Below are 25,891 nucleotides of genomic sequence, written 5' to 3'. Positions count from 1 at the left end.
TTTAAAGCAATGCATAAAAAGAATGATTGTGTTGTCTTTTTACGTGATATTAAGGATTTGAGTGCTATGTGTAAAAATAGGGCTGTCAAAAATGGCTTGTTGTTCATGAAGAGTTTGTGTTCTGCTTGTTAAGAAGCTCGTGTTTGATTCGTTCAACAAGTTAACAAGCCAAACGCAAACAATTTTTTTTTTTTTCCGCTTTCGATATATAAACGAGCCGAACAGTAATTCGTGTTCGGCTAGTTTTGGCTTGAAACAATTATATATATATATACTACAAGCATTCAAAGCTAATTAGCTAAAATTATTAATTAAGAAATAAAATAAAAATATTAAATTATATTTAAGCGGTGTTCTAATATGAATAATAATATTTAAATCTTTCCCAAACTATTAACATTCTACGGCTGCATAATTAGGGTTGACAAAATGACTATCTGTTTGCAAATAGATCATTTTTCAAAAAAAAATAAAAATAAAATGATCAAACATGAACATTGATATTTTTTAACAAGTGGAACGCGAGCTGAGCCAAAGCTAACCTGTGTTTGACTCATTTGAACCTCTGTGTAAATATGTGTACATAAAAAATATGGTCATGCCAATCCTGAAGAGGTCTAAAGCTCTAGAGGAGATTAAAATGATAAAAGAAATGTCCACCAATAGAAGGCCCAAAGAACACAAACATGAAAAAGCAAACTGAATATATCGTACTTTTAAAATACCAAAAATATCCTGTAAAATCCTTTTCAAAGCAAAAAAATGTTGCGTCCGGACAACGAATACGATGTGCGAAGGAAGCAGAGAGGAAAAAAAAACCGACCTCCCGGTGCATCGCATCCGTTGCCTGGAAGCAGCTTATATCCAGAGTTTGGAGTAATATTTTGTTGTTGCGAGATCTAGATACACACCAGTTGATGTGGTATATCTATAAATCAAACAGGAGAACGGTCGACAAAGCGAAAAATAGAACAAGAAAAATTCACACCAGAAAAGAACACACATATATACGTGGTTCGACAAATTGTCTACGTCCACGAAGTTGCAGAGGATTTTACTACTTGAGGAATTTACACCAGTCGATCATCCCTCAACATCACCTCGACTTATAAGAGGAATCTCTCACTATCACTTTGTTGCTCTCTTTTTTTCTCTCTATTCTTCTCTCTCTACACCGAGATACACCACAACTCAAAAGTTAATCACAAACATCAGAAATAAACTCAATTTCTCTTCTGTCACAATCCACCAAAAAAAAACCTAGGGAGAACAATTTTCTTCTTCTTCCTTATGCAGCAAGGAACTACCGCTTGCACTTCTATTCCTTTGCCCCAAGGAAACCTTCCTCTATCCCAAGGAAACCAAAGAAGAACTCAAACCGTGACTTCTAAACCCAATGAGAGTCATCTGATGAGAGTCATCTGAAGCTTTTAAGCTTTTATCACAAACATGGGAGAGCGAAGAATTGCTTCTCTTCACAAAAAGGGAAGTCGGGATCGGTTGGCGCCTACGGTTCGCGAAAACAGCAGAGCTGCGTCCTTTCCCGAACGGTAGAGGGAACAGTTCCACGATCGAGAGGGAGCGAGATCGCGATCTTTCGCGATCGAGCGCGGGAACGGGAAGCGAAAGGCGGGAGGCGGGTAATCGAACTCTAGCGCTAACATATTTATCTATTAGAATAGGGGCAAACATGTAGCTTTAGATTTAGTACCCTATTATCTATAAATATGAGATCATTTTATGAATAAAATAGTTTTGAGAGGACTAAGAAGACTCCAATTACCCATATTAATGTTCATTTTACTATGTGCTATTCTTCTCTCCCTGTCTCTATCTCTATCATTTTTATTTCTTAGTGTGATTGGCAAACAAATCAGGATTTGCCAACATGACATGTAAAAAAATAAGAATTGTGCACTATTTATGTAAATAATCGAACAAAATTTATCTCGTCTTTTAGAATTCCCCCATACAATCTGGCATTTTGCAACCATTTGTGTAGCCGACAGAAACAGTTCTGCAGAGTAAGTGCTCGTTTGGGGCAGATTATAGGGTGCAGCAACGTTTTCAAAACGTCGTCGTCCCGTTTGAATATGACGTTGGGATGAAATTTTTCGTACCGCGGCGTTTTGATATCGCGAATTCCTTAATGGTGCAAGGTCAATTGCTTTGAAATTAGTTAATTGACCTTGCACCATTAGAGAGAGAAATAATTGACTCGTAGTGAGCAGTATATTTTATTTTTTTGAACTGATCTATAACAGTTTGCGGCTTCTGTTTTATCTATTATTTTCACCATAAAATTCTGTTGCAAACAACTTCACCAAACAGAGGCAGAATGATCATTTATCCAGCTACAACTGCCAATAAACTGTTATGAATAAGCTCCCCTAAATAACAAGCCAGCTTATCTTGATAATCTGCAGATTATCAAATTATCAGAATAATCTGTTTATAGGCATATTATAAATAATCTACAGTTGCCCCAAACATACCCTAAAAAGCAGGAAATGAATCAGACCAGACCTCTCTTCATTTTCAATCCCCGTGTCATCTTTCAGTTAAAGTAAAGCACTCCATAGACATGACCATGTGCAGTAGTTATTCATGACATTCAAAATGCGAGAGAAATTTCAATATATACATACATATACATATATATATGTATGTATGTATGTATGCATGTATGTATATTTGGTGAATTTTACTTACATACCACACAAATCTTATGTATTTACATATCCAACACCCAAACTTTCATATTTACCTGCATAACATTTTTGTGTGATAAACATAAGCTTAAAAGATCGTGTTTCACTTTAGAAAGTAGATGGAAGTGCTATTCTCGGGGTGACGTTAAAGATTTAAATGTTATGCATTCAAGTAAGAAAAATTGAGCATTAGATAAGTAAATATATAAGAAAAGTGTGGTGTATACATAACATTTTTCGTCGAAGCATGATGTTAGTTTGCCTCAATAAGTTTGTTAGTTCATTATTTTGATAGCTAGCTCCAAGTCAAAATTGAAATTTGATTTAGATTTGAGTTTCACCACAAACAAATATGTGTGTGTGCTCGAATTTGATTGGTGTTGACAAAATGCTCTAGAAAAGAAGAGTAAGTTCACGGGTTTTGTGGAACTTATTGGATTGTTTGTTCAACCTTGCTAAATACTTGCAAGAAATGATAGAGCTCTAATGAAGTGAAATTATTAAATAATTGCATTTCATTTTACCTATAAAAATATTATAGTTATTATCATTTATAAATAATTAGATACTAACATTTTCTTGTGTGTAAACAACTATTAGATGATGACCACAACTTAAATGAAATTGGGATGAAAAAATAATAATCTTCTCTAAAATTCCTATGTAATACATATTATGCATCTAACATAATATGACTAGCTCCAGTGTACGAACTCTGTCACCAAATGACATTGCTCTAAAACCATAAGGGTAGATTTATTGGTATAAGCATGGAGGTTTTTTTTGGAAGGATGATGTCAATTTGACGAGCACTCTAGTGGAGAGTTCATGGCAAGATTTGAATCTTATTGGTATCATTTCTCTTTTCCATCTTACTTATTAGATTCTCTTATATTTAGCTTAAGAGCTTTGAGGTTTTTCTTTTGATGAGATTAGGTGTTCATGACTATGTGATAAGTGTTTTGTGATGGATATGTTTCTTCTTAAGGGTGGATCAGATTCGATCTACTTTGCCCTGCACATAATCAATTGCTTTAATTGAACCATATAAATCTTAGTCTATTTTGTGGTGCTTGAACTTTTTACTATATTGTTGTGAGTTCATCATATACCATCTTAAGTGGGTACTCCTACATAAATTTCTTTTTTTTAAAAAAAAAAAACTAATATCATGACATAAACTCAAAAAAGATTGTGATGTTTGGTGGCTTGAAGAGTTTTGGGCTTTAGATGACAAAGATGAAAGGTATTAAAATCTAGCAAGGACTTCTAGAGGCGCTCATGAAGCATTCAAATATGGCAAGGGATATGAATGAATATAATTATAAAATATTGATGAATGAGAAGCTTTCTCAATGATTTAAGTATGTTTAATGGACAAGGCTTTCATATAGATATTGAAAGAAATAATCATGAAAGGTTTGTGACTCTTGTTGGTTTGTACATGGCAAAATATCTCAAAAAATTTGTATCAAAATATTCTTTGAAAGTTTTCAAAAGTGATTTAATGACTTGATTTGAGCTTGATTTGACTCAGAGTTGGACCAATTTTGGTATCATTGGATCTGTCTCTTCGAGTCGATCAGTTTGATTGTAAGTTTACTGAATTAGACTTATGGATGGTTTTTTTTATCAAAGTTTGAATGTTTATTGCTCAAAAGACTATTCGAGATTAGTGTCGTGCATCGAGATATGTGTTGGACGATGAAACTTTGTTGATGGTGTATTAGTTTCTCCCTATTTTCTCGCGTTGCCAACTTTATTATCTGAAAATATCAAAATCTAGAATACTTTATATTTTCATCTTGTAATACATATGCATATAATAGTTATATTACCGTTTTTATATAATATGAGAATGTGGGATAATTGTCCTACCACAGTCGTGCCCGATACGTTCACGTGAACAACCTTTTGAGACTCCAGTGAAGGTTGCACCACAGTCTGAAAGAAGTTGTGAAAGACTTTGTGTCTGAATACGATGCAAGAAGACAACCCCATAACAATTATGCTCCGGACGTTGACGTGAATGATGTTTCGAGACTTCGTTGAAGGTTGTCCTCCGCATCAAGGAAAGATTCAGAGGTGATCTTTAAGATAGAATGGAGGTTCAATCACTAGTTAGATAATGTACATCATTAAGAAATGAAGTAGTGGCTAGACATCTCAGAGTAGAAGACAGTGTTGAACGGTGCTTCGTTTCCTATAGAAGTAGCCAAACTGATGCGTGCTAGAAGATTCACGATGTTTGAGTTTTGTATTATCGTCTTAGTGTTGCAGAGAATTCAACACACATACACAGATGAAAGAAAACAACGCGTAGAAATACCAAACAAATTTAAGTGGGAAACCCCGTTAAAGAAAAAAATCAAGGGGGTCTAACCCAGTTGAAAAAATCCACTATAAACTAAAGAATGCACGTACAACCCATTCTCCTACGGGTGGGAAAAAAGAGTTACAAAATCTCATGAGTTACAATGCTGATGCGCGAAAGAACTTGTACAAGAAATGAATAGCGATCAATGATGATCGACGGCGACCGAAGAGTGTTGGTTGACGACGGTCGGCGGTGGTCGATGATGACATGAGTGATGCTGAATTTCAACTCATTCTCATAACTTCAAGCTTTTTCTCATGCCTCAAGCTCTCTCCTCTGACTTCAATAGAGGGGTAAGACTATTTATAGAGTTATGAGTACAATTAATGCAGAAATATGAATCACTTTCATTACAAGGTTCGAATAACTTCCTTTAGTCAGACGACATGTGATGGACATTTGAGTGCCTTGATGATGTCAGAATTAAGTGATATTGAGCCCGTTGGATTTGTCTTATTGAGACATTTGATTCAACTATAAACTTGTTATATTTGACATTCATTTTAACTCTCAAAGATGCTCGAAAAACTATCAAAATTTGTTGATTTGACTCAGATTATATCAGTTTTGTTATTATTGGGTCTCGTAAAACTGTTCAGTTTGACTGTAAGTTTACTGAAATCAAACTTATTGATAATTTTTTATCAAAACTTAGAACTTTTTTTTTTTGCTCAAAAAAGATTATCATGAGATCTTATCATGCATCGAGATTTGTGCAGCATGAAAATTTATTGATGGCATTTCAGTGCTGATTTCCTGTGGGAACACATCAACATAACTCAAATTTGAGCTCGAAATCAGACGAGTCCGAGCCCATTTTGATCGGAACTCAAATCCATTCGAGCTGTTCGTTTTCTGAAGTGAGCTCCCTACCCCGCCACTTCTCGTCGACAATCATGGCCGGTTCTCCTCCAAGAATTCTCCTCTGCGGCGACGTTCTTGGCCGCCTCAACCAGCTCTTCAAGCGAGTCCAATCGGTCACTTCTTCTCCCTTCTAGATTTCTCCTTACGGCATCAAATGTTCAGAACTAACCCTAACCCTAGCTCTGTTGCCTCTAATCTTAAACCCCGCAGGTGAACAAGTCCACCGGTCCCTTCGATGCGCTTCTCTGCGTCGGCCAGTTCTTCCCTGATTCCGCCAATGGCCTGGAGGAGTTTGCTAACTACTTTGATGGTTCTTCTCCCATCCCCATCCCAACCTACTTCATTGGAGACTATGGTGCTGGTTCCACTCGATTCGTCTCCGCTGCGGCCAAGCTCCCCTCTAACAATGGCTTCAAGACGGATGGCCTTGAGGTTTGCCCTAATCTCTATTGGCTCAAGGGCAGTGGCAAGTTTTCACTCCACGGTATTCTTATTGTCCGTCACATATCACTTCCCAAGCTTCCTCTGAGATTAAATACTGATCTCGATGGTTCTAATTCTTGTGCACTGCGTTGGTTGTTTGCAGGGTTATCGGTCTTTTATTTGTCCGGCAGGCAAATTCCCGATGACGAAGGTAATGGCCGGTACAGTCGAGACGATGTTGATGCATTGAGAGCTTTAGCGGAGGAGCCAGGAGTGGTGGATATTTTCATGACATATCCTTCTTTCTTTTCCTTTCTGGTAAAAGTTCTGCTTCTGGATTTTTTTTTTAGGTGGTATTACATTTATGTTATCCGGCTTCCTTGACTCGTGATTACTAATGAATGGCCATCTGGAGTCTGGAATAGAACTGATTTATCTGAAGCAGCCGCAGGAGTGTCAGATCCTTCGGACAGTGATCCTGTTGTCGCCGAACTGGCTGTGGAGATAAAGCCTCGGTATGTGTTTAGTTAGGTTGGTTTTACTTGATCAATAATCTTTGTTTCTTTATGAAAATTGGGATAGTTTATTTGAAAATTTTGTTCGTGATAAGCACTCTGATGTTTCACCAATGAATTTGATTATGGAAAGGTTATGTATGCAAGCTTTGAAAAAATGTTTCTTCTCTTATCATGCTTAGATGATTTTATGGATAAAGCTGGATTTATTACTGATATAACAACAAATTTCAACATCTTCACAAATCTAGATGCATGACATGGATCTCGAGATAACTTTTTGAGCAAGAAATATTCAAACATCGATAAATTTCTTTTCTGAAGTCCGATTTCAGCAAACTTACAGTCAAATTGATCGTCTCAATGAGACAAACTCAATGGTACCAAAATGAGTCCAATCCAAACCAAATCAAGTACCGATCAAGACGTTAAACCATTTTTGTAAGCTTTACAAACATATTTGGAAGGTCAAACGAATGGCGAATCTAACGAGCCTATAGGTGAATCGAGCGTGTCGACAAAATGAATCCAACGAGTTCAAGATCACTCAATTTCGACATCAGTAAGACACTCAAATATCCATCAAATGCTGTCTGATCAAAGGAAACTTTCTAAGGCGTCCGATCAAAGTGGTTCATATTCATGAAATAATTGCTTCCGTAACTCTATAAATAGAGTTCAACCCCTCTCATGAAAGGGGGGAAGAGCTTGAAGCCTGAGGAAGAACTTCAAGCTTTGAGAAATAGCTGAAGTCTAGCATTAATCCTGCTACCGCAGACCACTACTTGCCTGTCATCGCCGATTACCATCAATCGCCGTCCATTTATTGTGACAAGTTACTTTGCGCATTGACGTTGTAACTCGAGAGACATTGTGACTTTCCCACATTTGGTACCAGAGATTGTATTTGTAATCTCCAATTTATAGCGGATGTCTTCAGCTGGGCTAGATACCGTGATTTTTTTTTTGAGTTTTTCACATAAAAACTTGTGGTGTCTCTACTGGTTGTTTTTTTTTTATATGAGTGTGTGTTGAATCCTCGTGCAACGCTAAGACGATAATCCATTACTCTACCGTCGTGAATTTTCTAGCACACATTAACAAATTCAAACTTTTGCACAAATCTCAATATATGACACAGATCTCAAGACAACATTTTGAATAAGAAATATTCAAAAATCGATAAAAAGTTATTCGAAAGTCTGATTTCAACATACTCAACTCAATGAGATGGACCCAATTGTACGAAAAAGGGTTAATCGAAACGGAATCAAGCATTGATCAAGACATTAAATCATTTTTGAAAGTTATTCAAACATATTAGAAGCTCAAACAGATCTAGCAAACCTATAGTTGGATCGAACGTTTCGACAAGATGAATCTAACGACCCTTGGTCGCTCAATTAAGATATCATTAAGACACTCAAATGCCTATCAAATGTTTTCTGATCAAAGAAAGTTCTCTTGGACGTCCAATCGAAGTGGTTCATATTTTTGTATTATTTGCATCAAAAACTCTGTAAATAGAGCCCCACCTCTCTCATGAAAGGAGGGGAGAGTTTGAGGCTTGAGCAAGAGCTTCAAACTTTGAGAATGAGCTGAAGTCTATCATTACTCCTGCCACCGCAGACCACCGCCGACCACCTCCGTTGACCACCTTCGACCACAACTTGTCGGTTGTTGTCGATCATCATTGATTGCCGCTCATTTGTTGTGAGAAGTTCTTCCGCGCATTGACGTTATAACTCGGGAGACTTTGTAACTCTGTGGGACCAATGGTTGTACTTGTAATATTAGTTTATTGTGGATCTCTTCAGCTGGGTTAGGCCCCACAATTTATTTTTCTTTTCAGATTTTTCACGCAAAAACTTTGGGCGTCTCTACTGGTTTTTTTTTTATCTGATCGTGTGTCGAATTCTCGTGCAATGTTAAGATGATAATCCATTACCCCACCACCGCAATGTTCTAGCACGCATCAATTATATTTATGGCTCCTATGATTTTATCAACCATATTGGAAAATATAATGACTCTTTTGTAGGTTTGGGTGAGAAAAAAATGATCTTTGTCATTGAGTTAAGCTTTTACTATTTACTGATTGATTGTAGCAATTTCACTTCCCCATTGAAGTTAACGGTGCCATTTAAAGTCCCATAACTCCATGAGAAAACCAGATCAATTTAGACTACAATTTATAACTTTTTTTTTATCAAGTATGATGTTTTTATTGGATGTTAATTATGCTTTCTTATCACTTATCACTAAAATCCCACCTCTTTTTTGTACTTCCAACCCATGATTATTTCCCCATAGGCCACCTTCCTTTATTGACGAAAGAGTTCATATTTGGTATCCTAAAAATTCTATACATGAATGAGTATGAAGATAGTTTAAGGGTGAGGGAGTGAAAGATGTTTTTTGTTTCGGTTAGTGAGTACCAATTGTAATTGGTGAGTGAATACCCATTTTATCTCATGTAATTTTTCTAGGGCCATTTACATACACAACACACAATTCATATGTATTTACATATCTTACACCTAAATTTATATATTTATACACATAACACTCAAATCATTAAAAGTACATAAAAAATAGTAGTATTATCACTTTTTAGAATTTAAAATACACATTTTCATGCATAGATTTAAAGCACCAAAGTGCTCTGTATGTAAATATAAAATTTTAGGTTTAAATATGTTATTTCACAAGAATTTTGTGTTATGTGTGTATATTTCCCACTTTTTTTAGTAGCAAGAAATGCTTCTTCATATATAATTTCAATTTACTTCATTTTCCTTGGAGCAGGTCAGTTGCCAATTACTGTCCACTGTAAAAATAGTTGCTATTTTAGGGGTTTACATGTATGGCAATAAAGTTAAGCCAAGCTCACTTTAAATTTTTTGGGATTATAGTTATGCTTCCATGAGTGGAATATAAAGTTCTTATCTTTCCTCTTATAGCTAGTAAAGATTTTTCTATCTTTGGGTCATTCCTTTCACTTGGATCCCTTTAATAATTGAATCAAGAGTTTTACTTCAATAATTAAGTGGGATAGCAATGACCTTGTACAAATTTCATCAAAATAGTGATTTTTTGCAATTATATTAGACCACATATTTTTTCTCGTTGGACTTTTCACTTAAAAACTCTCTAATTATTTAATCTGTTGGATTTCTTGAGCAATGGAATTGTGAAGCTCTTGGAGCCTTACAATTTAGAAAAAAATCTCTTTCCGCACACAACAATTACAACAACAACTACTACTCTTAATTCCACTAAGTCGGATTGGCTACATGAATCATTTTTCTTCGTTGTTCTATTGAGCGTCATATTTTCATTTAATCCTAATAAATTAAGATAATTTTTTATACTACATGCGCTAGTCTTATTAACCTTTTTTTGCACAAGTCAAATTTAAAACATCTACTCTCTTAATAGGGTCATCAGATGATCGACGTTCAACGTGACCAAACCATCTAAGATAACTCTAATCTTATCTGCCGTTGGAGTTATTCCAACCTTTTCACGGATATTTTTGTTTCACATTTATCTCTCACATGTAAAACCACTCATCCACCTGAGCATTCTCATCTCCACAACACTTGATTTAATTTTATACTTCTCTTTTACAAGCCAATATTCTAATCCATAAAGCATTGTAGGTCTCAACACCGTTTTATAAAATTTATTTTTTAGTCTAAGCGGATCTTTTCCATCACATAATAAACCCAATGCATTCCTCCACTTCAACCATCCAACTTGAGTTCTACTAATAACGTTACCATATATATCTCAATCACTTTGAACAATAGATCTGAGATATCTAAATCATTCACTCTTTCGAATGACTTGATTATCTATTATTACAATCCCGTCACTGTATCTATTATTACTAAAACTACATTATATATATTTAATTTTAGATCTGCTCAAACGAAAGCTTTTAGACTCTAAACTTGACCGCCATAACTCAAGATTTTTTTGAACTCTCTCTAGTTTTATTCACAAGAAGGATATCATCAACAAAGAGCATACACCAAGGTATGTCCTCTTATAAATGTCCGGTAAGAAATTCTATAACTTAAACAAAATGATATGGGATTAAAGCAAATCACTTAGGTAATCCAACTGAAATCGAAAAATACTTGGTCAATCTTCTTTATGTTCGAACACAAGTAACAACTATAGTATGCATATCTTTAATGTATTGAATATAAATAACACCAATGCATTTCTTTTCTAGAACTCTACAAAGTACTTCTCTTGGGATTTTATTATAAGCTTTTTCTAAATAAAAAAAGGTCCATGAAGCCTCTCAATAAATGTATAGCTTCCATAGTAGACTTTCCTGACATGAATCCAAATTGATTTTGAGAATTTTTTGTATCACTTTGTAACCTATGTTCAAATATTCTTTCTCATAGTTTTAATGTATGACACATTAACTTAATTTCTCTATAATTTGCATACTCTTACGCTTCTCTTTTATTCTTAAAAATAGGAACCAATAAACTCTTTTTCCACTAATCAAGCATCTTTTTAGCACACAAACTTGGATTATTAAACTCACTTATTTTGTATTGTTTATATTATTTGTTTACCTCGAAAGGGATGTTGTAGGCTTTAGCTTGTTTTATTTTATGTGGTTTTGTGGTTTGAAACTTGTATGTCATAGGACACGTTTTATTTTATCTCACTCTTTATGTTGTTAACTTGTATTCCTTGGGGCAACACATATTTTAGCGCAACACATATTTTAGAAGATATAATGTACCCATTCTAAATGTTCTAATTTCGAACTGAGGCTCAAGTCAACTCAAAATCGATTTTGTGGTTGTTATATATTGAAGTTGAGTTTATTCAAAATTTAAATGTAAATGTTGCTAATTGTGATTGAACTATTATATTACCTTTGCAAGCAGTACAAAACACTAACGCATATGTCGACTATTATTTTTATTTTTATGTATCAAATAGGATATAAATGTTAGAACTTCAACTCCGCATGAATCTAATTTTGATTTAGCTGTTGTAAACTCGAAATTGGTTCAGCATGGATTCTAACAAGGCGAACTAATCTGAATTAGGCTCAAACAAGTTCTTGATGGTTTCAATTCAAATGAATTGCTCAAGTTTTAAGAATTTTTTGAATTTTGAATATTCTTATAACCCAATTTTCATTTTTGATATCGTTTTTATTATGAATACTGCAGATCATAATAGATATGCATGTTCTATAGAATTCATAATGTCTGTTGACTGCTTTGTTTGCAACTTTTGAGAAGACATGCATCCTTGTTGTTAGAGGCTGCTGGTTGCTTGAAGTTGAATCTGGGAAGTTAATAGTTTAGTATATTTTTATTTTAGGAAGATTTACACACCTAACATTTAATTCCTATGTATTTACATGTCTTACACCTGAACTTCAATTTTTACATCTACCTATGCATGAAAAGGTGTGTTCCACTTTTTAAAAGTTAAAATGATGTTATTTTTTATATGTTGTGAAAATTTTGGGTGTTATAAAGGTAAAAAAATAAAAGTATAGGTGTTAAATGTGTAAATAAATAAGAATTTGGTGGTATTTATGTAAATGCCCCCTTTTTAGGGAAATAGATTATCAACTTGTAATTCAAGCAAATACTGAAGGTGATGCAAATTTTTGGTGCTGAAATATCATTGAAATAAATAGGAATTTTTGTAGTATGCACGATTTGAGTTGCAATACTAGCTGTAATGTATGGGTGATGTTCTGTGTCACTATCTCCATGAGAGTCCCATGTTTAGAGTTGGTGCTCTAGTAGTCCCGATGGGCTGTGCAGGATCAACTCGTCAACAACTAGTGAGCGGGGATCGTTAGGGATAGGTACCTCTTCTATAGTAGCTCTCGGGATTTATGTTACATGAGTGACAACAACATTTGTTCTCTTTGGAGTCATATAAGCAATTAAAAATTACATAAAATCAAAATCGACTAAAGAATTGGCTAGCCAGTATAAGGATAACCTGTCCCCTACCTAGTTCTAAGAAGACAAAAGTTATTGAATACAAAACATAGACTCTGATACTACTCTGTGACCCATTATGTCCGGAAAACAGTACACTTTGGGAACATAGGACGTGATGAAATGGTATTTACCTTTTTTGTATTCTTAAAAGGAAAGATCATACACAAGCACTTTGGGAACATAGGACATGATGAAATGATATTGACCTTTTTTGTATTCTTAAAAGGAAAGATTATGCACTAGCAATAATTAATATAAATAAGAAAAGATAAATTTATTTTATTTCATAAATAAGAATCCAATAACTGACACAACCGAAGAAAAAACAAAAAACTGATTGAAATAGAATTGAAATGATAATAGATAAATAACTATCCAAAGCTCAAAAAAGGAACCACAATAATAATTAATATAAAACTGAAAAATTTCAAAAAGTAAATCGAAAACCGCAAAGTGCTCCTATGGAGACAAAGGTTGAAATGAAATTTGTTATATAAAATATTAATTGACAAGTTTAAAAAATTAAACTTAGTAAATAACTATAATATATTAAATCATAAATGACAAGGACTAGTGTATGCAATATAAACAACGAAACGAGACTATTTACTATATGCATATATGTAATAATATCAGACAAAAGTGGAAATTGAAATTAGACATCATGTCTGGAAAGCAGTACACTTTGGTAACATAGTGCATGATGAAATGATATTTACCTTTCTGTATTCCTTAAGGGAAAGATCATTCACAAGCAATAATTAATATAAGCAAGAGAAGATAAATTTTAGTTTATTTCATAAATAAGAATCTGATAATTGACACAAACAAAGAACAAACAAAAAACCTACTGAAGTAGAGCTGAAATGATAATAGATAAATAACTATCCAAAACTAAAAAAAGAACCACAATAATAATTAATATAAATACTGAAAAATGTAAAAAAGTAATTGAAAAGCAGGAAAGTGCTCCTGTGGAGACAACGGTTGAAATGAAATTTGTTATATAAAAAAATTAATTGACGAGTTTAAAAAATTAAACTCAATAAATAACTGTAATATATTAAATCATAAATGACAAGGACTAGAGTATGCAATAAACAACGAAATGAGACTATTTACTATATGCATATATGTAATAATATAAGGCAAAATTGAAATTCGACATCATGTTCCGAAGCAGTACACTTTGGGAGCATAGGGCATGATGAAATGATATTTTCCTTTTTGTATTCTTAAAAGGAAATATCATACACAAGTAATAATTAATATAAGCAAAAGAAGATAAATTTTATTTTATTTCATAAATAAGAATCCAATAATTGACACAACAAAAAATTGACTGAAATAGAACTGAAATGATATTAGATAAATAACTATGCAAAACTCAAAAAAACAACCACAATAATAATTAATATAAATACTGAAAAATTTCAAAAAGTAAATCTAAAGCAGGAAAGTGCTTCTGTGGAGTCAACTGTTGAAATGAAATTTGTTATATAAAAATATTAATTGACGAGTTTAAAAAATTAAACTCAGCAAATAACTGTAATATATTAAATCATAAGACTAGAATATGCAATATAAACAACAAAACAAGACTATTTACTGTATGCCTATATGTAATAATATTAGACAAAAGTGGAAATTGAAATTAAACAACATGGTTATGCTTAAGCTATTTAATGAAAGTTGCAATTATTAACAATCAACCATTTCAAATCAAATTAGTCTCACAGTTGTATCTTAAGTCACTTATTGTTTAATTTTATAATCTATATTTATATAATAGATTTTTTCAGTCACTCCGATACCAAAGGTAAACATCAACTCAAGGAAACCCGACAATTTCTATGTAATTATTACTCTGTGGGCCCGTCGGCCTAGCTAGCCAATATTCAAAAAGGTTCTATTGACTTACATGCCAGTGCATACAAGCATATATAATTTCAATAGTTTCAAATTTTTTTTCACGAATATTATACGACTAATATGACAAATAATATGAATATTCAAAACATGCATATAACATGAGAAGAAGTTGCTACAATTAGCTAGAATAATGAGCAAGAAAGTAAATATTACAAGTATTAAAGTTGTTCAAAACAAGCTAATTCACATGAGAAGCAATTAAAAAACCCTACAATAATTGCATAATAATATAAATAAAACAAAAAAGACGACACTAACAATTTTACAAATTAGATTGATACCTAATAGTTGTCATAAGGATAATGCCCTTAACAACGAATGATATTTTTATCCTCTTATAAATAATAGTTGCTTACTTCGAGAGATGACCAAAACAGAACTTCTAATCTTCTTAAGCTTCACCTAACAACATTGGTAAAAATATGCTTAAAGATCTTACACCCAAAATACATAACAACACATTGGTTATTATTATTATTATTATTATTATATTTTAATTTTAATTTCATTATAGTTTTTGAAAATGTAGGAAGACGTAACTGAAACCCAATTTATTATAAAAGAATTAGTTAAATGAATAAGCAATTTAATATATATGTATACATATGTATACATATGTACATATGTATACATATGTACATATGTATACATATGTACATATGTATACATATGTACATATGTATACATATGTACATATGTATACATATGTATACATATGTACATATGTATACATATGTACATATGTATACATATGTACATATGTATACATATGTACATATGTATCTCCAAGAAGAATAACAATTTCATTAATGGGAGATAAGTAAGAAGAATGGGGCTTATAGTGAGCTTGGTCGATCAGGGAAGGAGGATAAAAAATTGTCAATTGGAAAAGAAGACAAAGTGGCTTTAGAAGGTAAGAGAATTTGGTCCTTTGCCTTAAGTTGTCAAAAAGAGTGGGGTTTGAGAGAGAAGGAAAACTTTGATGGTTGTGGAGGGGAGACTCACCGGTTGTGGCAGGAGAGGGTTGCAAGTACTTGGATGGAGCAAATGTATGTTGTGTGATACAGAAAGACGATGAGCAAAGGGGGAAAGAGAATGGCGATATTAGCAAAATCTTGAAGGTATGGAGGCGGTAGCATTGATAAAAATTGCATGATTTGCGAGCAAACTGAGGTGTGAAGGTGGTGCAGGTCGAGAGGGGGAGAAGAAGTAAATTTTCGGATCTTACCCTATTTGTAATTGATCTAATGCCGATTTATTTATATATGATCTTCTACCGTAGGACGCAATAGAGAAAAAGGATTTATGTAGCTGATCCCACTGAGTGGGATAAAGGCTTGTTTGTTGTTGTATGATCTTGTACTGTACTTTAAATTAATAAAATATTTGGGCATGTTTCTTTCTTTTTTTGTTTTTAAGAAAAACCTATTACGGCTGAGCATGGACAAATCTTTTTGGCTTATAACTATTCTTGTTGCTATTTCTAGCTATTTTTATGGTTATGTTTTTTCACTTTCACAATTATGTTTGAATTGATTTATAGAGATAGTTGTGATTTATGATGGTGCTCTTTGCTGTGGAATGCAAATATGTTTTTGGTTTTTTCATGATATTTATGCAATTTATCTTGTTTACCTTTTGTATAGTTATCACATTGCTGGAACTAAAGCTGTGTTTTATGCACGTGAACCCTACTTCAATGATGGTGCTGTACATGTTACTCGTTTTATCGGTCTAGCTTCTGTAGGGAACAAAGAGAAACTGGTATTACTTTGTGAACCCCATACCTTTCTGTTTCTGCCCTTCTTTGCTTTTGATTATCAATTTACTATTGAGTTTGCTTACAAACCTATAAATTCAACTTTATGAATTCATTACCAAAACTTACTTTGTTAATTACATTTCTGGTGTTTTCTTTTTTGTGATGATTCTGAAATCCTTGAAGTGCTTTGCATAAACGCCCTTTTTTAGTTTACTCATTGTGGAAGTGAACGTTCATGTTCAGGTGTTTGTGGAAACTAGCCATGGATTTGGCATTCAAAAGGAGAAGTGTTTGAAGGGAGAGGAATTTGTGATGGTTGTCCCCATGCATTTACGCACTTGCGTCAAATCATTTCTAAGACACTTTATTAGTGATCATCTCAAGGCTTGCACATTATTTTTGAGTCTAAAAGCCTGTCTTTTATTTTTAGGAAGATTTACATACATACAACACAATTCTTATGTGTTTACATGTCCAACTCCGGAACTTCAATTTTTACATATATGCCACCTTATCTATGCATTAAAAGGTGTCTTTCACATTTTAATGGTTAAAATGGTGGTATTTTTTATGTGATATGAGAATCTTTGATGGTATAAATGTAAAAAGCAAAGTTTAGATGTTGTATATGTAAATATTAAATACATAGGAATTGGGTGGTATGTATATTAGTTTAGCCTATTTAGGTTGTATTGCTGTGTCAATTGACAATTATAATTATGTAAACCCATCATCCAAGCGTTACTTGTCCCAGTTTTCCATCTTTTGGTCATCCAATTCTTGGTTTTAGGTTAGTTTACTAAACTAGCTAAAAGAGTTGTTTCATTATTAAGGTTAAATATGCCGGATTGGTCTTCAATGAAATTGGCGCCATGCCACTTCCCATGAGGCAGCTAAAATGATTTATTACTATTTATGTAAATATTTGCATATATTTTACCATCCAATTTATCTGCGCCACTTAAAATGTTTTATTTAAAATACAAATTCAACTTTTTTAGTTAAAAAAATGATATTTTAACAAAATAAAGTAAATTTATTAAAAAATAATTCATTTATTTTGATTATCCAAGATAGATTTGATAAGCCAAATAACTTTTGCTTAATTGAATTTTTCTACATGTCATCAAATTACTACCTAAAATACAGTATCTTCGTATTGTAACTAAGATATTCTACGTGATATTAAATTCCTATTTGGTTAATGCATCAGAATTTTATTTTTAGCCCAAAGTCAAATGATATATAAGCCAATTTAATTGACATATTAGTTAAGTGACGCGTCAATCATGCATGCATAGACTTTACTTGGACTTATGGTGACATTAATAATAAGCTCAAAGTGGTTTTGAAAAGAGCTATTCTGCTAATAATTATAAGATGCCATTCCAGCTATCACGGTGGTGGAATGATTTGGCTCTATTGATAGCGTAGGTTTATTTGGATAATAATGATTTAATCATCTGCATTGTTATTTTTCAATGGAACAGAGAATGGTATATTATTTAGGCAGGAATGTAAATTACTCCGTTTGTTTGGTTATGTTTGGTGGAGTCTTAGTTAGAGTTTTTTAAGCCACCCATTCCTTGTCCTATGGATAAACAAGGTGAAGATAGGAACAGTTTGAAGGGATGAAGAAGAAAGCAAGAACTTGTGGCATTAAAGAAAGCCTTTATGGGATCAGGTTGGATTCTTGAATAGCCTTTAATTGTCTAGCGCAAGGATCATCATTTTTTAGTTTTATCCCAACTCTTTAGCGTAATCTTAACGATTCCTAAGCCATTAATTCTCTTAAAATGTTCCATTTTTTTTTAACTCATAATTAGTGTGTCCCACTTCATTTTTTACCTTCACTTGAATGTAAACTCTATTTTGAAAAATTCTTGTGGGTGTTATTGTTTACCGGTGAACATGATTTATTGCTTATTTTTTTGTTTAAAACAAAGTTCTGATCAACTTGTGAACATATTTTGCATCACATGACTCGTGGTATGTTACACATTCTTTCCAGAAATTTATTCATGCAATTTCTCCTACTCCAGCATCTACAATGCCGGCTTCAGAAGTCTGTTTAAAACCACCAAATGCAACAGTATCTCCATATACTTTGGAAGGCGCTATCAATCATACAAAAGAACACACTAAAAGGCCCGCTAATAGTGATTCTGTTGATCAATACTGGCGGTACGATGTTTCAAAAAAGAGGCCGAGGAATGGAGTTGCTGGGGAAAGATTGTGCTTCAAATATATTTCTTCTGGAGCTTGTGCCCAAGGGAAAAAGTGTAGTTATCGACACGATGAAGAAGCCAGGGGACAATATCTTAAAAATGTTTGTTTTGATTTTCTTAACAAAGGAAAATGTGAGCGTGGTCCGGATTGCAGATTTAGGCATAATTTGATAGAGGAAGGAGATACGCTCATCGTAGAAGGGCAGGGTTGTCAAAATGGAAAATCTTATAGGTATGTATGGCATTGTGGCGCTTATATTTTCTTCTTTGCTTGCATTGTTTTTTCTTTTCTTTGTTGGGGTTGGGATTTTTTTTATCTACCATTTGAAATTGATTATTTTCAATAGTAACATCCAGTTGCTTCCATTTATAATAATAACTTTTAATTATGGAAGAGCGCAGCAAAACTTAATCCACATATTTTTTTTGCTTTCCTTGAATTCTTAATGATTTGCTTATGATATGCTCAAATAAGTCGAACTTACTTGGTTAATTTTCCTTTTTTAGTATTTTTTTTATTTTTTTCACATTGAACTTAAAATGTTGCTAGAGCGACAGGATTTTCTTGCAAAATGTTGGTTGATGCAATGCAAAAGTTATAAAATCGAATTTGAAGGGTTACTCATACAATTTTTATTTGATGCATTTTCTTATGTAGCATGGAAAATTTAATGGTTTTGAAAGCTAACATCTAACTTCTTCGACTTGTATTGATACCGCCCAAATTTTGTGGAGCACAATAAAAAGATAATATATATATATATATATATATATATATATGCTTTCATTAATTTCACAGTGATTTAATTATGACTTATGCAAATATGTGGTTTTGTTATTTTATGACATACATTTTTTTGTACTTTAGGTGTTAGTTTTGTAAATATCTAAGTGTTGGGCATTACACATGTAATTTTTCTTTTTTAGGAAATTTTTCATGTTAAGCTTAAATTGATGGTAGGACATATCAGAAGTATCTAGCAAAAGGCTGGCTGATGCTATGTAAATGGTATAAAATCCAATTTGAAGGGAAAGCCATATAGCCATATAGCTGTTCTCCTGCTGTGCATTTACATACATGCCACACAATTCTTATGTATTTACCCATCTAACACATAAACTTTCTTATTTACATGCTTACCAACCAAATCTCTAACATCACATCAAAAATACTATCATCACTACCTTTTTAAAAGTGAAATAGACCTTTTCTTTCATTAATAGATTTATGACGAATAGGTGTTGTAAGTGTAAATATCAAACTTAGGTGTTAGATATGTAAATACATAAGGATTGTGTGGTATGTAAATAAATTTCCCTTAATTGTCTCGGTTGGCAAGGGCCTTCGAAATTGTTGCCAAGTTCGTGGGTTCGATCCTCTCTTGCTAATGAACTCCTTGTTTGTGGACTGCTAAAAAAAAAAACTCTTCTGTTGTCCTGACTCCATAATTTTTAATGACAGGAGGATCCCAGAGAAAAAGTGTTGGTTCTGCTTGTCAAGCCCTGATGCTGAGGTCCATCTTGTGCTTAGCATCGGGGAAAGTTACTACTGTGCACTAGCCAAAGGTCCCCTTGTTCAAGATCATGTGCTGTTGATACCGATTGAGCACCACCCTAATACTTTAACAACATCGCCGGAGTCGGAGGTAGAACTTGGAAATTATAAAAATGCCCTCAAAGTTTATTTCAAGAACCAGGAAAAAGCAGTTGTGTTCTTTGAGTGGATTTTTCAAAATAGCCCTCACGCTAATCTTCAGGTACGGGATTCTTTTTTAAGTTATTTTGATGGAAATAGTTTTGTAGAATATCTACATCATGCTTTTGATTGTATAGTTTCGGATATGAATGCAATAGATCCAGGGCAACATATTTTATTATAGGAAGCTTTACATACATGCCACTCAATTCTCATGTATTTGCATATCTAACACATCAACTTCAATTTTTACATATATGCCACCTTACATATGCATGGAAGGTGTATTTCACTTTTTAAAAGTTAAATATGTGGTGTTTTTTTATGTGATATGAAAATTTTGGGTGGCATAAATGTAAAAATTAAACTTTAAATGTTAAATATCTAACTGCATAGGAATTGGGTGGTATGTATGTAAATGCCCCTACTATTAATGCGAACAGTCGTCTTACCTTCCTTTTCTGCCCACGCCTATTTTGTTTTGATTGTTATCTGTCAACTCATAAGTAAGAAATAGATGATTGGGATTTAGTTTTCGTTCTGTTGAAAATGGGGAATATTTAGGCAAGTTTGTTTTAAAAATTTTGGGATAAATCATCAAGAAATGCTATCTTGGGTTTTCATGACTCAGACCACCCACCCTTTTCTGGAAAGTGTTTATTACATATATACCACCCAATTCCTAGGTATTTACATGTCTAACCTAAATTTTTACGAAAACCATATCTCTCATCTACACCATGTTTTCTTCGAAATATGAAAAATGAGGGATATTATATGGATCACAAGCAAGGGGAGAAATACTTCTAGCTTGGCATTAGGTTGTGTGTATTTACATAGAATACAAAACTTATGGTAGCGCGGAGAGGTTAAAGGCTAGACTTGTTGCAAAAGGATTTATTTAAATTTTTGCTATTGATTACCAACAAACATTTGCTCCGGTTGGTTCCTTTTTTCCATAGCCTTAACCACGAAACATAATTTGCTTCTATATCTATCGAATGTAAATAAAGTCTTTCTAAATGGAGATTTAGAGGAAGAAGTCTTTATTAGCCTACCTCGTAGGTTTGAGAAGAATCTTAGTGATTATAAATTTTATAATTTAAACAAATCTTTATACAGCCTTAAGCAATTCTCAATTGCATGGTTTGAATGCTTTAGGAAAGCATAAAGAACCATGCATATTGTAGGTTGATAATACTATTTTGTACAAATTAAAAAAAGGGTAACAAATTGACTATTTTTGTTGATGATAGTGACGAATTACAATATTTGAAGGAAGGCATTACTATGAACTCAAGATAAAAGAGTTGGGAATATTAAAATTTTGGGGCTTTTACATACATAGCACCCAATACTTTCATATTTACCTATCTCACATAAAAACTTTCATAATTGAAAACATCATATTTTAAAGTAGTACTCATTATCACATTTTAATAGTCAAATCTGTCTTTTCATCCATAGCTATTAGCTAAAGTTCTAGGTGTGAAAATGAAACTTTGGGTAAAGTTGAAACAACTCTATCAAAGAAAAAACTAGAAAAGGCTAATCATCTCGCCTTACATACCTTCTACTAAACAAGTCACAAATCCTCTTAGTCGGACTATAGAAGAAGCAATTTGACTATTTATTAAACAAGCTGACTATGGAGGATATTTTCTAAGTCAGCATAAGGTGTGTTGAAAACAACATAGTTAAAAAGCTTTGATTTTTTAAATATGGTAGAAACCTTCCATGACTGTTGTTCTGAGTTTCCATAAATTAGGCTAACCCTTCCTTTTATTGAATGTGTTTATTGCACAGATTAATTCTTCTCAAGCCGATTTATGTTTTATTTGTTTATCTTGTTTTTAAGATGCTACGGTTTAATAAATTAGGCTAACTCTCTGCAAAGAAATTGATAGTTTTATTTGATTGATCTGATTGATAGCTTAGTTGAGTGTGATATACATTGTTATTTTATTTGCAACATTTAATTTAAGTTTTTGGTAAACTGATTAAGTTGAATAATTCTTATTTTATTTGAATTAAATTTAGCTTCTTTTATTTCTCAAATTATTTCATTTATCTTGCTTACATTTAAAGGTCTTTTATAAACAAAAGAAGATTAATGAAGATGATGACACTTTATGATCTTAATGATATGACTGTTTTATGATCTCCAATTATTGTCTTTTGCACCATGTTAAATGAAAAATTATATGGATTTAATTGTTGAAGGAAATAAATATAAGTTGAATGAAGATGTCACTCCCTTTTAATACTAATAAGGGACGCTATTGTACTCGTACACGTTAAAAACAAAAAGAAAATAATTGTGCCATTTTTGTACAAAATGAAAAATAAATGAAAATAATTGTGCTTTTATAATACAAAATGGAAAAAGCTTTAACGATGTTCTTAATATGACTTTTAAAAGTAAAAACGAAACAAAAAAAATATTATTGATGATATGAAAATGAAAATAGAATTGATAAGATGATTAAATAAAAGTTTTATAAAATGAAAATAATAATTTACTTTTTGCTCGACATATTCCTTTGAGCAATCTATTAGGCAATTGCATATAAATATTTAATGAATAATAAAGTAGGAATTATGCAACAAGTTGCTTAAACTTAATCTATTGCTTAACTATCATTTTTAGGAAAATGTTTACTTGATTGATATGATTGATATAAGAGAATTTGTTTATAGCAGGATAGATAGTGTTGTTGATGGGTAACAACTTGTTAGTTTTTATGTTTTTACCACTTCTCTTATATTATTTATGTTACCGTATTGTTGGATGATCTTCTGCATTTGTTAGAGAATTGTTTTCATGTGTATTGTGGATTAGTGTTTTTTTTCTAGTAGAATGTTATTTTGGACTAATGTTAATGTTTAAATGTATATTTCACATTCCGATTGCTCGTTCTCGCCTTAGTTAATTTTATGCTCTAGTTGGGTCATGATTAGGTTTGTCAAAAAACTCATTGTTTGTGAATAGGTCGTGTTCGACTTGTTAAGTAGTTTGAGTTTGAATTGTTCGTCAAGTGAGCCGAACACGAAAAAATTTTTTGAACTAAAATTATATATGAATTGAAAACGGATAACACTTTGCTCGATCGTGTTCAAGCTCGTTTTAGCTTGAAATAACAAAATTATATATATATATATTAATAATATCTTCTATCGATTTATATCTAAGTTTAAATTATCACAACTTGTGTGGTCATGTGTTTTTGCAATTTTTATTGCATATGAATGGTATAGGTTCGAATCCAACACCCAACATTTTTTTTTCTAATTAATTTAACCTAGTCAATTTCGGGCCGAATATAAACAATATGTAAATTTAGCCGAACAAGAGCTAAACTTGAGCTCATTCGAGTTCTGCTAGTTTACAAACCCAGTCGTGCAAAGTATGAATGTCAAACTTTGGCTGTTAGGTGTGTGAATGTATAAAAGTGGCGTGGTATGTATGTAAATATCCCTTGAATGTTAGCATGAGATCTTTATTCAGATGAACTAATGTTCCTGCTGCTCCACTTTTTCTAATCTTGAATCTCTTCATTCTCCTCGGTCTTATTTGGTATAAATGAACATATTTTTGGGCTATGCCCAATAAAAGATACCTTCTTTATACTTACGTTTTGGCTTAAATAACAGTCCCATAATCTTACACATGTTTCAGGTTGTACCAATTCCCTTCTCCAAAGCATCTAACGTGCAGCGGATATTTAATTTCGCCGCCAAGAGATTAGGATTTGAATTTTCAGTCACAGCTCCAGGTACGAATTTTATAGCAGACATGTTGATAGCTTATTTGCATCTTTCTATTCCTTAAAAGTTTTAAGCATTTAAGACATGTCATCCATTTTGGATGCTGGAGGGCTAATCTCCAAATCACAAAATCTGTTTCTTTTACACTTATTTATACTAAGATTTACATTCACACCACTCAATTTCTATGGATTTTACATATCTAAAAATTTCAATTTATGTGACGTGAAAGATTTGGGCGGTATAAATGTAAAAGATAAAGTTTAGATGCTAGATAAATAAAGCATGGGAATTGAGTGGTATGTATGTAAATGCCACTTACAAGTTATGATCCTTTTACAGGTGGGGACAATGGTGAAGGTAGAATTTCTTTGAGATCCGTGTTTGATGGGAAATCAAATTTATTTTACGTGGAACTCCCAAATGGGACTATACTTTCACATTCTGTTGATGATAAGGAGAAGCTACCTGTTCAATTTGGCCGCGAGGTAGGTATCGTGTGATTATTTTCTTCTTATTTTATTCCCATTATAGTTATTATCATTTGATTGTTTATGTGAAAATTGCTTTCATCTTATTAAATTATTGATTTTTCAGAGCACTTTGAGGAATTGATGAGTAGTATTGTATTTACTTATCTAACACCTAAACTTAAATTTTTGCATATATATGCCACCTTACCTGTTCATGAGAAAGGTGTATTTTACTTTATGTGACATGAAAGATTTGGTGGTATAAATGTTAAAAATAAAGTTTCAAGTGTTAGATATGTAAAATACGTAAGAATTGACATTGTCTGTTACTTCATTAATTTCTAAACCACTAGCTTTTATTTTTTTAGAGGCATTTACATGTATGCTAAACAAGTCATATATATTTACTAATGTAACACCTAAACATCCATATGAGGATGCATACCCCTCAAAATCTTTGACATCACATCAAAAACACCATCATTACTAATCTTTTTAATAGTGAAATGCAATGAGTTTATGACATGGAGGGAGGGGTTATAAGTGTAAATATCAAACTTTGACTGGAACTGTTGTAGTTTTGCCAGATTGAATATTTCCTTTAAGCATCTTTTTGTTATGTCTTTTCTTTATGGATTCTAACAGCTTATGAATGGACAAAATTTGGTTATATTATCCTAATCTCTCTCTCTCTCTCTCTCGTATATGCTTTGAAAAGCGTGCAATATATGAGTAATCAATTACAGTGTATATCTTGACCCAATTCTTATTTATTTACATATCTAACACCTAAACTTCAACTTTTACATATATGCAATGTGCGCGCGCACGCAAAATAAATGAAGTTTAGGGGTTAGATATGTAAATGCATAGGAACTGGCAGGCCTCTTAAATAATAATTATGTATGTGAATGCCTTTAATAATAATTATTTTCAAAATGCTTCTTAGGTATTAGCAGGCCTCTTAAACATGGCAGATAAAGCAGATTGGAGGAACTGTAAGCTGAGCAAAGACGAAGAGCTGCAGATGGTGCAAAATTTCAAGACAGGTTTTGAGGAATTTGATCCTGCTGCTTGATATATATATATATATATATATATATATATTCTATATATACTTTTGTGTGTGTT

At 32.7% G+C, this 25,891-nt stretch overlaps 1 protein-coding gene across 1 annotated transcript; it reads left to right on the top strand.

Annotated features, from left to right (window-relative positions):
• Positions 1–5,900: 5,900 nt before the first annotated feature.
• On the top strand, positions 5,901–25,861 carry LOC110024056 (zinc finger CCCH domain-containing protein 59). The gene is made up of 10 exons (XM_020723790.1): positions 5,901–6,065; positions 6,163–6,436; positions 6,539–6,668; positions 6,771–6,890; positions 16,480–16,597; positions 18,607–19,055; positions 20,286–20,580; positions 24,199–24,295; positions 24,630–24,775; positions 25,710–25,861. The coding sequence occupies exons 1-10, from the start codon at positions 5,985–5,987 to the stop codon at positions 25,836–25,838; spliced, it is 1,839 nt and encodes a 612-aa protein (XP_020579449.1). The 5' UTR covers positions 5,901–5,984; the 3' UTR covers positions 25,839–25,861.
• The last annotated feature ends 30 nt before the right edge of the window (positions 25,862–25,891 follow it).

Source organism: Phalaenopsis equestris, unplaced genomic scaffold, assembly GCF_001263595.1.
Source record: "Phalaenopsis equestris unplaced genomic scaffold, ASM126359v1 Scaffold000002, whole genome shotgun sequence".
Classification (NCBI taxonomy): domain Eukaryota; kingdom Viridiplantae; phylum Streptophyta; class Magnoliopsida; order Asparagales; family Orchidaceae; genus Phalaenopsis; species Phalaenopsis equestris.
The sequence above is the reverse complement of the archived record's forward strand: the minus strand, read 5'-3'. Positions and strand labels throughout refer to the sequence as shown.